This window comes from Aricia agestis, chromosome Z, assembly GCF_905147365.1.
Source record: "Aricia agestis chromosome Z, ilAriAges1.1, whole genome shotgun sequence".
Lineage (NCBI taxonomy): Eukaryota > Metazoa > Arthropoda > Insecta > Lepidoptera > Lycaenidae > Aricia > Aricia agestis.
Window position 1 is genome coordinate 1184492 of NC_056428.1, and position 15237 is coordinate 1199728.

Genomic DNA, 15237 nt, shown 5'->3' on the forward strand with positions numbered 1-15237 from the left:
TCAGACAATTTTTTTTTCGCAAATCGCAACATCACAAACAATAGGGACCGTGCAGAAACTATAGAGGGCGTCGTAATTCGACAGCAGCGACACGAAGCGAGTAAAAGAAGTAACTTGTGAGCATGGAATTAATCATAGACTTATTATATACTGTTAAGTTTATGGAATTAATCATAGACTTAATATATACTGTCGTAAGTTTATGTACTCGACACTGGCCATGGTTATAGCCGAAGTGCTATTTTAAGAAGAAAAAAATAATAATCAATATGTCAGTTGTCACTTGTCATCGAATTTCGATTTTAATTATACGAATTTTATTTTGTGTATACAGGTAAAAATATGTATAATAAATTTAGATAAGTAGAAACGTTATTGAGTTTATAAAAATATGGGGCATGAATACGTGTAAACGTGACTAATGTATTGATCTCCCGCAGGGATTCGCGTTGACTGCCCAGAGTCCGCGAATATTTTTCCAAAAATTTCGTACAATATTAAGGTAATTATAAAGATTAGTGAAGATTTAATAATAATTAATGTATTACGGTACGAAACGATGACTAGTCTATTTATAACTGCTATTTCAGACCTGAGACCCGACAATGGCACAAACACTTACTTTCGGTGACTCATGCGCCCCGATAACTTGCCATGCATGGAACAAGGAGAGAAATCGTAAGTTACAAGGAAAACCTGTTATAATATATCGTATTCTATTACCGTAATTTGAACTATAATTACATTATTTGATATTTGTAATTTGTTACAGAAATTGCATTCTCACCAAACAATAATGAAGTCCATATATACCAAAAGGATGGCGGCGAATGGAAGCAAACCAACAATTTAGTGGAACATGACATGAGGGTGATGGGAATAGATTGGGCTCCCAACACCAACAGGATTGTGACTTGCTCCGTGGACCGTAATGCCTACGTTTGGACCCAAGCCGAGGATGGCAAATGGAATACCACTCTGGTGCTACTTCGCATTAACCGAGCCGCCACTTGTGTAAAATGGTCTCCAATGGAAAATAAGTTTGCCGTTGGCTCAGGAGCCCGGTTGATATCAATTTGCTATTTCGAAAAGGAGAACAACTGGTGGGTGTCAAAGCACATCAAAAAGCCAATCCGTTCAACAGTGACTTCCCTGGACTGGCATCCTAATAATATTCTCCTGGTGGCTGGATCATCAGATTTTAAAGTTCGTGTTTTCTCTGCATATATTAAGGATATTGAAGACCAACCTGGACCCAATGTGTGGGGCTCGAAACTGCCTTTGGGGCAGCTTCTTGCCGAGTTTAGGTCATCTGGTGGTGGCTGGGTCCATGGAGTTTCTTTTTCTGCTGATGGCAATAAGGTCGCCTGGGTCGGACACGACAGTGCTATCAACATAGCCGATGCCACCCAAGGGAAGGCTATCATAAAACTTAAGACTGAGTATCTGCCATTTTTAGATTGTATATGGATTTCCAATAACTCTCTTATTGTAGCAGGTCATAGTTGCATTCCATTACTGTATACCCACAACGGCAATGAGATTAAGTTTGTGGCCAAACTGGATAATACTCAGAGGAAGGAGTCAGGAGGATTGTCTGCCATGAAGAAGTTCCAATCGTTGGACCGTCAAGCTCGTATTGAGACTAACGACACATTTCTTGATTCTATCCACCAGAATGCCATAACATGTATTCGTATTTTCAAAGGCTCGAAAGCGAGTGCCTCCAAGTTTAGTACGTCGGGCCTGGATGGACAGCTAGTCATTTGGGACAATGAACTCCTGGAAAAGAGTTTCAATGGGCTCAAGATTTAAATAGCATCGTAATCATTACTACAATGCTCATTAAAACAAAACTGCACATGAATGTATTATTGCATTTATTTTATAAGGAATAATAATAATTATAATAAGCGTGAGAACTCTGAAATCACTCTAAGAAAATGTAATGAAAAAATGTAAAGAAAATCTGTGAAACAGTCACAATCACAGTTTGTTCAGTCAAGCAGGAACAGAAATAGAAAAGCGGGTGATGTGAGTGAGTTCGGCTCCCATGCTGTAAGAACTTTCAAATATACAGAATAAACTATAATTTATAGATACAACATTTATTTTTCATTATACAATTTAACATTAACTTTGATAATCAAATAATTTATATAAATTAAACAGTAAGGCTACTATATCCTATATTAAGATCACTTTTAATACTACTGAAGTACTGATTGCTGTCATTACAATAAAATGTAATTATAACAAAGTTACTTTCATTAATGGCTCCTACTGTTTTTAAAGTTTTGTATCCCTAGATTTTCAACCCTAGTCCTTGTAACAGTTCCAGGGAAGATAAAATAGTGACCAAACATGGTTAGTTTCAAATATGATACTGGTTATTAACAAAGTCATACATTAACCTACTACTATAAGGCCATATCTTTTTGTTAAATTATAACCGTGTTACTGCGTATTGGAGACTATGTTGAAGACTGGACCGATTCTGATGAAGACGCGTCGGAGGACCGTCCTTAGCTCGGGTTTGAGGTCGAAGCAGGTGATCTCGCAAAGTAGCGGGTAGTAGCTTGATACGTGTGCCGCAAACTGAAAAAAGTTAACTTACTATTAAAAACTGTCTTTGTCTGATAGCAAGTCACGTTAAGGACATAGACAGCGAAGTTGAATACCATAATAATTATAAGATTTGTGTAAAATAATAATTTTATTTCTCACACTTTTTACTGTATTCACCAACCGTTCCCTAAAGCGACTAACGGTAATTTCTTATCATGTGTGACATGGGCTAAGTTTTTAGAATAGATCCTACGAATTTAGGTGACATAATGTTAGGTATACAGGGTATACTAAATGGCCGCAAGGGGAAACCTATTATTACCCACATATTTTTATTACTTAGAATTTAGATCATGCCGAATTAAAAAGTATGTTACACATGCATATTAAGTATCTTGGTTGTTTTAAATAAAACGTTATTTGATACATAAAATCTAAATGTGTACTACGTAAGTACATGAAGTTCTGATTAATCATAATTCACAAGTTATAATGCAAAAGGTTCGGATATCAGAGAATCGAGTTCATACATAAAACGCTTTGTTTACTGATAAGCAATTCACATGTAAAATATAATAACTATGTAGTACATGTTATTTATTAAAATATCTTCATCTTACAGAAGTATTATATCCATACTAATATTATAAATGCGAAAGTGTGTCTGTCAGTCTGTACAAACCGCTGAACCGATTTTTAGTGAAATTGGGTATATGCTTTGTGTCCCAGGAGAGGACATAGGTAATTAATACTTTTTATCCTCGTAAATGTACGGTTCCTGCGAACGAATTTTTGCGCAACGGAATTGCTGCCGTCATCTAGTTTGCTTAGGTATAAAGGCTTTGTTCCACTGAATAGGCCAGCCCTCTTGGCTTTTACTATTAAAGATAATTATAAATTAACAAACCGATATCATTTTTAAGGTTCCGTACCCAAAGGGTAAAAACTGGACCCTATTAACGAGACTTCGATGTCTGTCCGTCTGTCTGTCTGTCTCCAGGCTGTAACTCAATAACCGCTATAGCTAGACTTCTGAAATTTTCACAGATTGTGTAGAACTGTTGTCGCTATAACAACAAATAGGTACTAAAAACGAAATAAAATTAATATTTAAGGTGCCATACAACAAACGTTATTTTTTAGCCTTGTTTTGCTCGTAATCAATAATGACAACAGCTAGGCACTTGAAATTTTCATTAAGGCCTTAGTTATGTCTACATTAATAATAATATTTAAATAAAATAAAAATTTAAGGGGGACTCCCATACAAAAACACAATTTTTGGCCTATTTTTCGTCTGTAACGGTACGGAACCCTTCGTGCACGAGTCCGAATGGCACTTGGCCGATTATTTAAGCTTAGACGTAGTCGGGTATAATAACTACGTAAATCCTCAACCAATTGTAGATAATATATAGATATAGTAAGTATAGCTGTATGTGATATAATCGTCTCGATTTAACAGGCACGTGTATTGAATTAAACAGGTGCCACATAACGCATTTGAATATGGAATACTAACTGTTATATGTACGGAACTACGACACATTTGCGGATGTTATGTATTGATCAATTCAAAATAAGAAGTTTATTAACCTCTAGCTTAGGTAGAGCCTATTTTGTTGGTCTTTAGGTCTTATTTTAAATATACCATATTGACAAGGTTTCTGCTAAATCAAATTTAAAACTTTTCTTTTGCTGTTTATATTCTTACCACAAAACGACGCTGCTAAACGATTTAAATAATCGTAAGGCAGGCCGTAAGCCAACTTTGTCGATAAAATATAACACATTTTACGTTTAGAAAATAAAATTAATATTGTAATCGAATACTACCATAGAGTAATAAATATACTTAATACTTACTACGTACTAAAACCTTCCAAAGGTATGTTAGAGGTTAAATATGTCTTGTGTGGTGATGTAACTCTAGTAAGTTTGTATCTTTTATAGTTTCTTACGTACCTAAGCAATTTCATTTTCTAATCCAATCTGAAACGAACCTCAAAATACTTTTACGGTGCCTTCAGTCGTGCTGTTATCTTGCACGATAAAGCATGTTGAAAGATAATTCGATTATTGTTTGACGATTAATCTAACCTAAGTAGGTCGCTAAGGCATAAGCATACGAGTAGAAAACGGTTATAAAAGATACTATGCACTATGCAGTCACTAGATGACGCCCACAACTCAGTTGCGCCAAAATCAGCGTTGCGCGGGAATCGTGTATTTTTCTGGAATTAAAAGTATCCTATGTCCTTTACCGGGACTCAAAGTATCCCTATACTACATTTCAGCAAAATCGGTTCAGCGGTTTAGGCGTGAAGAGGTAACAGACAGACAGACACACTTTCGTGTTTATATAGATAATAAGTATGGATTTACTAATTAGTAGTCAGTAGATATATGCATTTAAAATCTAGAGACAAAGCAATTAATATTTTACTTACTCGTTCGTCAGGCATCTTAAGTATTCTGGTCAAGATCAGGAGCAGTATCGAAGTCCAGGCATCTCTGTGGGCTTCACTCGTCAAACTGCCGAAGTACTCGAGCGCCTCGCAGCAGATAGTTATGAGACTTTTTTGGACGGCCGGCCAGTGACTGCGGCGCGTTTCGTCGCTATACATCTTGAAAAGTATCCGAAGCACGCACGCCAAGGATTGGGTCTCCTGTTTCAACATATTCGGTTTAACTGAACCCTTGAAGTTGGCTTTCCAGAGAACATTCCTTTGCGCATTGTTGGTGTTGAAAGTTTTGGCGAAGCGATGACTGCACATCAGGCATTCCACGAGCCGCAGCAGATGGGGCGAACTGAGTAACCTGTACATGCCTTGCTCTTCACGCTGACATTCCTGCTCTGTGCCGGGAGTACCCCCAGTCAGTTCGGCGGCGGCCAACGCTAGTGTCTCGGCATCCTCCTTCCTCGACGTTGCAGGGTAGAAGACGATGTTGTCAATGGTTTGAATGAGTTCCAATTGCACAACGCATTTAATCAGGAGGCTGTTGAACACTCTATTCGACGATTTAGCATCATCGGTACCCTGTGACTTCTTCAATATCCCGTGTCGCACTTGGGGTGTCTCAGTGTTGTCCTCGTTTTCGTCGGGTTTCCACGTCAGCAGCGTAGTCGGTAAGGTGCTGTTGAAAATATCTAACATAATTTGACACGTCTTGCTCCACGTCTCTTCGCTGAATTTAGTTCCGTTAGATATGACTAGATTTTCTAAGCAATTCGTTCCCGACCTCGCGAGTTGCTCGTTGTCTTGTTGCACGCACCAGTGCAACTGGGCATACAGCTGTTCTAACAGTAGAGATCCAAGAATGTCGAAATACTGCGTGAAGACGTCTACAATCGCATAAAGCGCATGGTTGCAAGTTGTAGTCATCCATTCATTTTTCTCCAGTTGATGTTCCGGTAGCTTCATATTATCAAAAATTCTGAATAAAATATTAAACAAATCTCTCCACCAATGCGGACGGAATGAATCACCGTGAGTCTTGATGATTTCGAAGAGGACCGTTAGGCCGCGTGTTCGCACGTCTAATTTACATCTGCTGACGACACAGGAGAGTGAGAACAGAAGTGGGAACCATCCTCGGAGCCAGACTCTATCGACTTCCGGCGCCCCTGGCTCGCCCTCTAGACCTGCGTGTTCAGCGAATAATTGCGGGGATGTTCCTACAGCAGTCGCGCAAGATCGCACTAATCGTATTGCTTCCATGGACGTATCAGGGAATTTAGCGTTGCAGGCGAACTCCGAGAGACATTTTACAGCATCTTGAAAAGAGTCAATCATCGCTGGGAATTGTCTTTCGTATAAGTCGGTTATAATTTTACCAGTAGTTTGGAATGCAAGATCAACTATTGCTTCATCTTGATCGCTCGCCGCTAAATGAAATACAGAAAATATATTTTTCCAACCCGACTTAATGTTGGGTGCCTGTGAATTGACCATTTGAGCGATACATCTCACTACCATGTCTCGTATCGTCGGAGAATTGTTCTTCTTCATGATATGTTCGAACGGTCTTAAGAAGTCTTTTTGGAATTTGAAATTGGCAAATTCACCTTTTTCTATAAACTTCATGGATAACTGACGTAACGAGTCAACCGCGAAGAACGATATGTCCTCATTGTTGTTACAACCGACCTTGTTAAAGTGGTCGCCGAGAACTTGCCAAATACGAGACCATTGCAGCCTGATGCGCCCCATGTTGTAGTAGGATATTTCGACAATTTTTTGAAGAGAGAACATTCGAGGGTTCGTGGGGTGGCTCAACTCGTCCAGTGAAACTTGGCAGAGAGCTTTAACGAAATCAACAATTGCGTCACCATCGAGCCGCGTCGATCCTGTGAATATTCTATCGACAGCCACCACAACACTCTGGGAACTTGTCTCGCCGATATGTTCTTTAACACTGGGATCTAAAAGCATAAGACTGAATTTTAAGGAGTCAGCCTGAGGCTTTATTCCTGAACCAGATAGAAATTGTGGACGAACTCCCGTTCCAATAAGTTGCGCAAGTTCCAATTGCGAAATGCATTTTACGACGTCGAGCCAACTGGAACCTAGATAATTTCCATCTGTGTGTGCAACAGTAATCAGCGTTTTTATTGTATCAATGTTCTTAGCTTTCATCTCTGTGATTGGGGAGTTTGCAGTCAATAAGGTGAATCTTGCTAATGCCTGTACGTATGCATCTCTTTCTAGTGACATGTGGAAAATACATGCTATGCGGATTGCACATCTAATACCATCTAAGCATAACGATGCGATTTCAGGATCATCGCAATCCTGAAGCCCGACGGAAAATGCTGCTAGGAATGGTGTCCACGCCATTTTGAACATAGGCCGTACATGCTCGACGTGTTTTGCCGTCGTGAAAGGAGTTTGGACGTGCGAAACTGACTCCATCAAATTCTTAGCTGCTGTAGATATCTGTTCCATCTCCATGTTCCAAATCAGTTTTCGTTTCTTTTCGTTGGCTATCATATGCTTTCCCGGTTTCGATGTATTTTTCATTTTTATTTCGTGTCCTGCAATTTCGTCGTATATTTGCGATAAATACTCGCGTGGTAGGTCGTTATTCTCGCTTATTCCACTGTTCAGTTTTATATACTGTTCTTTTGTCATTTTGTTTTTCACTTGTGGAGAATGTAAGTCAGTTGTAAGCATTATAATCGAAAATGCCAGTACATAGACTGTATCTGCACAAGTAAACAGCGTGTTTGTCGGGTTGCATTCGCAGTATCTCGCTGCGAATTTTTCCATCAGTCTGTCGATTTTTTGGGCTTCTCCGGGTAATCGAAAGCCTTCTAAGAAATGTCGTAATGCAGCGACAATATCCATGTTAGAAAAGTTCATGGAGTCAACATACGCATACATTACTTCTTTGGAATGATCATCATTTTCACCTAAATATTCGCCTATAAATATTTTGTCTATTCTCTCGTCTGTCAACAACCATTCAGCAATCTCTTTAGTAGATGTTCCAAGCAGTCCCTGCTCTTGCAAAAAGGATACTCCCTTTTTAGGCTTTCGATTGAAAAGGTCTATGCCAGTTTCCCAAACTTCCTTTTGTTGCTTTAAAACTTCAAATTGTTCAGGTGAGTCTAAAGTTTCGCGATTTCCTATATTACTCGAACTTGTAGACATGAGACTTAAACTTGAACCACCATGAGACTTCATGCTCTGATGGTCTGTATCTTCTTTCACAGTTCTCTCGCCCAAAGTGGTTTGCATATTTGGATTTATATAAAGTTCTTTGCTCCACTCCACCATACATTTCAGAATGGAGACTAGACATTCTAGTCCTCTAATTCTCATAGACTTCTCTTGATTTGGTGTGGCCCCCAACTCTAAAGCTTGCCTGCCTTGGGCAATTTTAGAGACATCATTGACTAGCCTCTGGAATAAGTTAGCAGCAGACAAGTCACAATCATAGTTGACATAGATATCGACAACACTCTGTGCATCCCCACATATTCTGGTGAGAGCCTGAATGACCATCCACTTGTGCTCAAAGGAGGAGCTAGATGTTTCCAGAATGTTCATGAAAATTTCTTTGAAGAAGACTTCAATCTGTTTTTTAAGATGTACTTTGAAGTTTTGAAGAAGAGCTAAGAATATAGCAAGAGAAAGTTCAAAGACTTCTGGCACAGAACTCACTCCATTCTTGGATAGAGCTACACATAGGTACTGCTTGATAGCTGTTATGAACATCTCATTATTTCTGAATACCGGGCCCGCATTTTGTAATATAGAAAGAAGTAAATGCAGCGAAAGAATTTTAGACCTTAGCTCATGAGACTTAGGGTCTGGAGTACCATCCGGTAGTGGTTTCATAGAGAGCTTACATAGAGCTCTGAACACTAAAAATGCATCTTTTTGTAGAATATGTGTGAATTTTGCTGTCACAGAGTTATCATTTTCTGATACTACATCAACACTCTCTTGAGATGGTATCCTGGGGATAGATGTTTCAGAATTTTGTAATCCATTACTTTCATGTGAAACACTGCCACTGTCATTTGAATCTGCTAGGTTCTCATTATTGTCTGGACCATTGACAAGCTCCTCCATATTTTTCTTAGAAGCAATTGAAATGGCATTGTCTATAACAGAGTCAACAATTTGTTGTGCAATAATCTTAGCTTCAGCTACTTCATCAACATTATCATTGGTGGGTGTTTGATTAACATCCTCATTATTTTGCTGTTCATGGGGTTCTTCAGAAGGTATATTACCATTTGGGATTTTCAGCTGGCACTCTGGGATATTTTCTGTTGAGTCAGCCTCGAGGGCTTGATTCTCCATTTTAGTGAAGATGACATTAAGCATCTGTGTTAGTGTGGCCCTTGCTGTTGTTTGGTTAATAAGATTTTTACTTGCCAGGTAAATGTTGTAACAAGTTCTGACAGCAAGTAGTACAGTTCCCTCATGAACTTCCACATGCTGGCTGGTGATAACGGTCAGCAAAGCCTTGATGATTTGAAGCTGGACTCCCTCATCTGTTTGAGGTCCATTGAAACAGCTGCAAATAGTTTCAACTATTCTGTCGATAAGAAGTTTCCTAGGTGTTGTAGAGTCAGGTATATTTCCAGTTAGGTGGCCATAGGCTATAAGCTTCTGGAGACAGTCCAAAGCCGTCACCACTATCCTCGACGCTTTACTCTGACATGCTAGCTCAAACGGCAGAAAATACTTCTCAGCTGTTATGATATTTGCTGAATCATTCTTCGGTAGCGGGAGCGTTCCAGTTGGACTTTCTAAAGATTCAACTTGACCTCCATTTTTCAATTCTGCTTTAATTTCCTCTAAAAATACAAAATATAAGTTAATACCTTAATTAAAGACCAAAGATTGAATATATTTAGGACCAATACTATATTAAAGATAAGAAAAGAATACATGAAAATATGAATACTAATTAATTTTAATTTCTATCAAAAGTCAAAACCAGTATCAGACATTGAATGTCCTTGCTTTCTATTTTATCAAAAACTATTAAGATATTCTACGCTTAAGGATCACTTGGAGAGTTATATCTCTAATTTGACACTGTGAAGAGTCATCACCTTGCAATTATTATGCAAAGATAAAAAAGTTCAATGTAACTTAACTATTCACTTGAAACCATTCAAGGTCAAAGATGTATTCAATCCTTTTCAGCACTATTTCATAACTTTACAATAATTTAATTAATGCAGCAAGTGTAATTAGTGTACATATTGTTATCTATATACAATAAAACATCAAAATGGAATCTCACCAAGTGCCACTTCGCATGATTTTTTCAGTTGGCTGTGATAGGACCTTTTTATGTCCTTATCAGCCAAAATTTTTTCCAAAGCTCTGACGATAAACATCTCTTTAGTCTTTAGATTGGTTTGCATCGTTATTTATATGGTAATCACTCCATTCGTTCCAATCGGACTACACTTTGTTGCGCACTTAGAAAACGTCCTTTTATCCTGAGATACATATATTTTATTGTATTTTCACTTTGATCGGGAGTAAGTAAATCGTTAATATTTATCATCACAGCGATTTAGGCATGTATCGGGGAATTACGCGAATCCATTTTACTGAGACGGGAATAATTCGATTCACACCTCATCACAAACATGTCAATTTTAATAAATGCGTTCTACTTACCAGCAACTTGCCAACTGTAGTTTAATTTATGTCTGCGTTCAATTTAATAATTGTAATGTAAAAGTCGTTTATTTTCATTTTAATCAATAATAAATTTTTATTTAGAAAATATTGTTAGAAATGAGAATGAATAAATATTATAATATTTAAGTTTGTTTTTCTTTACGATTTTTTTATCAATAATTTTACGTCGTTCATTTTTTTTGTGTAAATTCTTTCTAGAAAAAAAATAACACGAAGAGAAGAGGAAGAAGTCGTCGAAATTGACATTTACGTATTTTTGACAATATTCAAATATTGTCTAACGTTATGTCAATAGCTCGTGTTGCTGCCCGATTTATTTAATTTTATTTTTATTTAGGAACCTGCGATAATTTAAATTACACGCCGCATTTTTATCCTCTACTAGTTTTAAAAGAGCCAACAAAATTGCTTCTACAATGACAGTGACGCGGGTAGCGGAGTCCCGCACCGAATTTAAATTAAAAAGTCTACCCGACGACGCTATTTCCAGCGTCAAGTTTGCGCCAAAATCGAATCAATTTCTGCTGGTCTCATCATGGGACTGTTCCGTGAGGCTGTACGACGTGACGGCCAACGTGGAGCGGCACAAATACACTCATGAACTGCCAGTATTGGACGTTTGTTTTAGAGTAAGTCAATATTCTTAACTACGTAAGTTTCTGTTGTAAATCAACATTTTAACGTTAATAACACATTCCAGGATGCGGTCCACACGTATAGCGGTGGATTAGACCAAACTTTGAAGATGTACGATCTAAATGCGAGCACAGAAGTGGTATTGGGGGAGCATAAAGGGGCTATAAGATGTGTGGAGTTCACCAACGAAGTAAATGCTGTGTTGACGGGCAGCTGGGACGGGACAGTCAAGATGTGGGACAGCCGAGTGCCCAACTGTGTGGGGACATACAACCAGGGCAATGAAAGGGTATAACATTATATTTATTCTACAATTTACATATTATTATGTAGCACTTAAATTAAAAAACAATTTCTTTAAGTACATGCTATGTACTCAGGTTTAATAAACTGAGCTTTGTTAAAAGAATAGATTGGCATTAGAATAATGAAAGATATTCCAGTAATAAGGCAGTATTTACTATAAGATCTATTTTTGTACTAATACAATGTAGTTTTATAACAATCTATGATTAGAGAGGCAAAATCTACTGGACACAATCTACATATATTACTGAATTATTCACCACGCTTTTAAATAATAATTTCAGGTTTACACAATGAGTATTGTCGGTGAGAAGTTTGTGGTGGGTACATCTGGGCGTAAGATATTTGTGTGGGACGTACGAAACATGGGGCATGTGAATCAACGTCGAGAGTCATCACTCAAATATCAAACTCGGTGTATCCGAGTATTCCCCAACAAACAGGGCTACGTACTAAGCTCTATTGAAGGCCGTGTCGCTGTAGAGTACTTAGACAGTAACCCTGAGGTGCAGAAAAAGAAATATGCATTCAAGTGTCACAGAATTAAAGATGGAGGTGAGATTGTGTTTGTACTCTTTCATAAGCTCTTTCTATTTTTTGCCTTTTTTATATTAAAGTAAGTTTCACAATTATTAAAACATTGAAGTTCTATGCACATAATGATTGTGTCATTATTCATCCAGGTCAGATAAACACAGAGAATAAAATACAACAGCAAAAAAAAATTATCCTTTATTTCATAAAAGTCTTATTTCATTAAAAATATTTAAAAAATAATTCAATATGTATCCAAAAACCAATACAGATTTTTTATGAATCTCAATTTCAGGCTTAGAGAAAATATATCCAGTGAATGCAATAAGCTTCCACTCCGTGTACAACACTTTTGCAACGGGTGGATCTGATGGTTACGTCAACATCTGGGACGGGTTCAACAAGAAGAGACTGTGCCAGTTCCATAGGTAAGTGATGGTAAAGATAAAAAAACATCAAAATTGATTCATCAAAAATACTTGTTTTATTTTTTAAAGCTTTCCTAAAATGTGACAAGGAAAATTTACAGACAAACAAAAGATATAGACATAGCTATTGGGTAAAAATAAAAATACATTTATTAAAATATTTTTAGGTTTAAGACTTTATTTCTAACAAAATATTATTATTCCAATTATTATACAAGGCGACAAACACGTGTTACAATAATAAATTATATCATACAATTAGCAAACACTTCCCAAGTACAGTAGGGCCTCGATAGTCCTAACCCCAGCTAATCTGAATACCTCTATATTTCGAATGACCGCGGGAGTGATTTATGCGGGGGAAGGGATCCCCCGCACAAATCACTCCCGCAGCCGCGCCACCGCATTCCAGTGCCGAGTTAGACGTCTTAAGTACTACACGTATTGTTTTTGACCGCCCCGCGCTATTCTGCCATTTTGTTATAGGCACATAATATCTTTGTACTGTATTTGTGCGTTTTATCATGGCTTCAACACCCAGAAAATGCATTTAAAAATGTCTACATACTATAATCCGAAAGCTGCGTCCATCCGAACAGGGTATATATTTTGGGTGTTCGGACTATCGAGGCCCTACTGTATGTAACAAATTTTGGTCTCCTACACTTCTGCATAAACATTACATAATTATCTTATTATGGTTTTAAAATACATCATACATTTTCTGGAAAACATTCTATTACATATATTATTTTATTCCATTTATTCTCTCTCTTCTGTCTTCCTATATACTTTTATATTCCTACACCTACATAGTTGTGTCAGTATAAATGGGGGATTAATGATGTTGGCAGTCTTTGTATGAATCAATGTTTGTTTGTGCAACCTGAACTACTTATTCGGTTTTGATTCATAAGCTATCAATTATATTCAAATGTACTCGGGCGAGTTCCCGAACTGGTGGTAGGTAGCAACAACGTTCGGAAAATGTTTGAAAAAAACTTATTCTGAATAAAAAAATTTTACTTTGGCTTTGACTCAGGATTCAGGACCAAGATATTTTTTTATAACCAGGCTATAGTGCTTACCTCCTAATTTTCTATTCCAGATACAACACAGCGGTGTCGTCTCTCAGCTTCTCTCACGACGGGTCAGCGCTGGCGATTGCGTGCTCGCAGCTGGACGAGACACAGATAGAAGACCCCAAGCCCGAGGACACCATCTACATCAGATACGTCACCGACCAGGAGACTAAACCAAAATGAATGACTCGAGCGGTTATGGCATAATCCTTAACGTTTTAAATTACATTGACTCCACTCTATTAGTCTATTATCTTTCTTAGTGAGTGGTTTATTTGACAATTAAATTCGCATTACAGTACAACAAAATGAAGCACACATCAATACAACACAAACTGAACTGAAATAAATAAACTATAACTTAACTTACCTACATGTACACTGTACAGTATACAGTGATTATGCATTTTGGTAGTTGGCAGCGCAATGCGGACAGCTATGGAATTCAAGTGCATATTATGTCACCGTGATCATATATATTGGATCCTATATATGATCATAGAAATGATCATATATAAATGATAATGTAATACCCCCCTAAGCGATGGATTGTTAATAGCCTTGCCATTCATTGAGCTAGGGTGGGTTGTTGTAATGTACCTTTAAACTCCGATCTGTATAGGCTTAAAGAATCTTTTAATAATTATTACTATATTGGTTAAAGTTGGTATCAATGTAAAATATTTAGAAAATTCAATAATATCTGTAATACAAATATCCTTTATTAAAATTATAATTCTGATAAATGAGAATACTCAGTACAAGTCATAAGGAGTATGCCATAGCCAGTCAGGTATAAGCAATAATGTTAAGTTAGGCTACTTAGATAATTTCGGCATACTTTAAGCTAAGTGACACAATAAAGTTTTGAACTTCTTAAAGTATGTTATTATTTATTTGCAACAGAGTCGCTTTAAACTTTTTATCCCGCTAGAATTGAAAAATTTCGTGAAACAATATTTTTACATTAAAGTGTTCTTCTTCATCCATATCCATACTAATATTATAAATGCGAAAGTGTGTCTGTCTGTCTGTCACATATTCACGCCATAAAGTTAATATACCTAGCAGAATAGAGATCTCGAGCTGTCAAACGAAACCGAAATTGGTTTTCATCTGTGTGAAAAATATGTGTACGTATTATACACTTACACAAGCATGATTGAACATGAATTCTATGAGATTAAATTGTCAACGTGCGGCACGTGCCGACTGGACGTCAAAAAAGAGTGCTGCTGTCTCTGTATCATACGTCTTTTTTACCACGCAGTGTTACTGATAGTGACATCTCTCTCGCTCAGGCCTTTGTTTCTCTATTCCGCTAGGTATATTAACTTTATGATTCACGCCTAAACCGCTGATGCGTTTTTCCTGGGTATGGAGATAAGTACTTTGAGTCCTGGGAAAGCACATAGGAACATTAAATTGATGTTTAGTATAAATGTGCCGACTAGTCGCCGACTAGTCGGTAAAGCCGACTATCCGGCCACTTTTGTAGTC

The 15237-nt window shown here is 37.4% G+C and overlaps 3 protein-coding genes across 7 annotated transcripts; 2 read left to right on the forward strand and 1 right to left on the reverse strand.

Moving 5' to 3' along the window:
- The first annotated feature begins 271 nt into the window (after positions 1-271).
- On the forward strand, positions 272-2105 carry LOC121739426 (actin-related protein 2/3 complex subunit 1A-A). 4 transcript variants are annotated; one of them, XM_042131897.1, is made up of 4 exons: positions 272-334; positions 441-502; positions 591-678; positions 773-2105. In XM_042131897.1, the coding sequence occupies exons 3-4, from the start codon at positions 606-608 to the stop codon at positions 1813-1815; spliced, it is 1116 nt and encodes a 371-aa protein (XP_041987831.1). In that variant the 5' UTR covers positions 272-334; positions 441-502; positions 591-605; the 3' UTR covers positions 1816-2105. The 4 variants fall into 4 exon arrangements, with proteins under 4 accessions (XP_041987831.1, XP_041987832.1, XP_041987829.1 ...); XM_042131898.1 differs by having other exon boundaries at positions 441-497; positions 596-678; XM_042131895.1 differs by lacking the exon at positions 272-334 and having other exon boundaries at positions 375-502.
- Positions 1866-10707, reverse strand: LOC121739425 (brefeldin A-inhibited guanine nucleotide-exchange protein 1). Of its 2 annotated transcripts, none has more exons than XM_042131894.1 (3): positions 10346-10707; positions 5019-9890; positions 1866-2598 (listed from the first exon to the last, which is right to left on the reverse strand). In XM_042131894.1, exons 1-3 carry the CDS (start codon positions 10463-10465, stop codon positions 2458-2460), a joined length of 5133 nt encoding a protein of 1710 aa, XP_041987828.1. In that variant the 5' UTR covers positions 10466-10707; the 3' UTR covers positions 1866-2457. The 2 variants fall into 2 exon arrangements, with proteins under 2 accessions (XP_041987828.1, XP_041987827.1); XM_042131893.1 differs by having other exon boundaries at positions 5019-9886; positions 10342-10707.
- Positions 10708-11043: 336 nt separating this feature from the next.
- On the forward strand, positions 11044-14411 carry LOC121739188 (mitotic checkpoint protein BUB3). The gene is made up of 5 exons (XM_042131537.1): positions 11044-11380; positions 11452-11676; positions 11978-12248; positions 12523-12655; positions 13764-14411. The coding sequence occupies exons 1-5, from the start codon at positions 11168-11170 to the stop codon at positions 13918-13920; spliced, it is 999 nt and encodes a 332-aa protein (XP_041987471.1). The 5' UTR covers positions 11044-11167; the 3' UTR covers positions 13921-14411.
- The last annotated feature ends 826 nt before the right edge of the window (positions 14412-15237 follow it).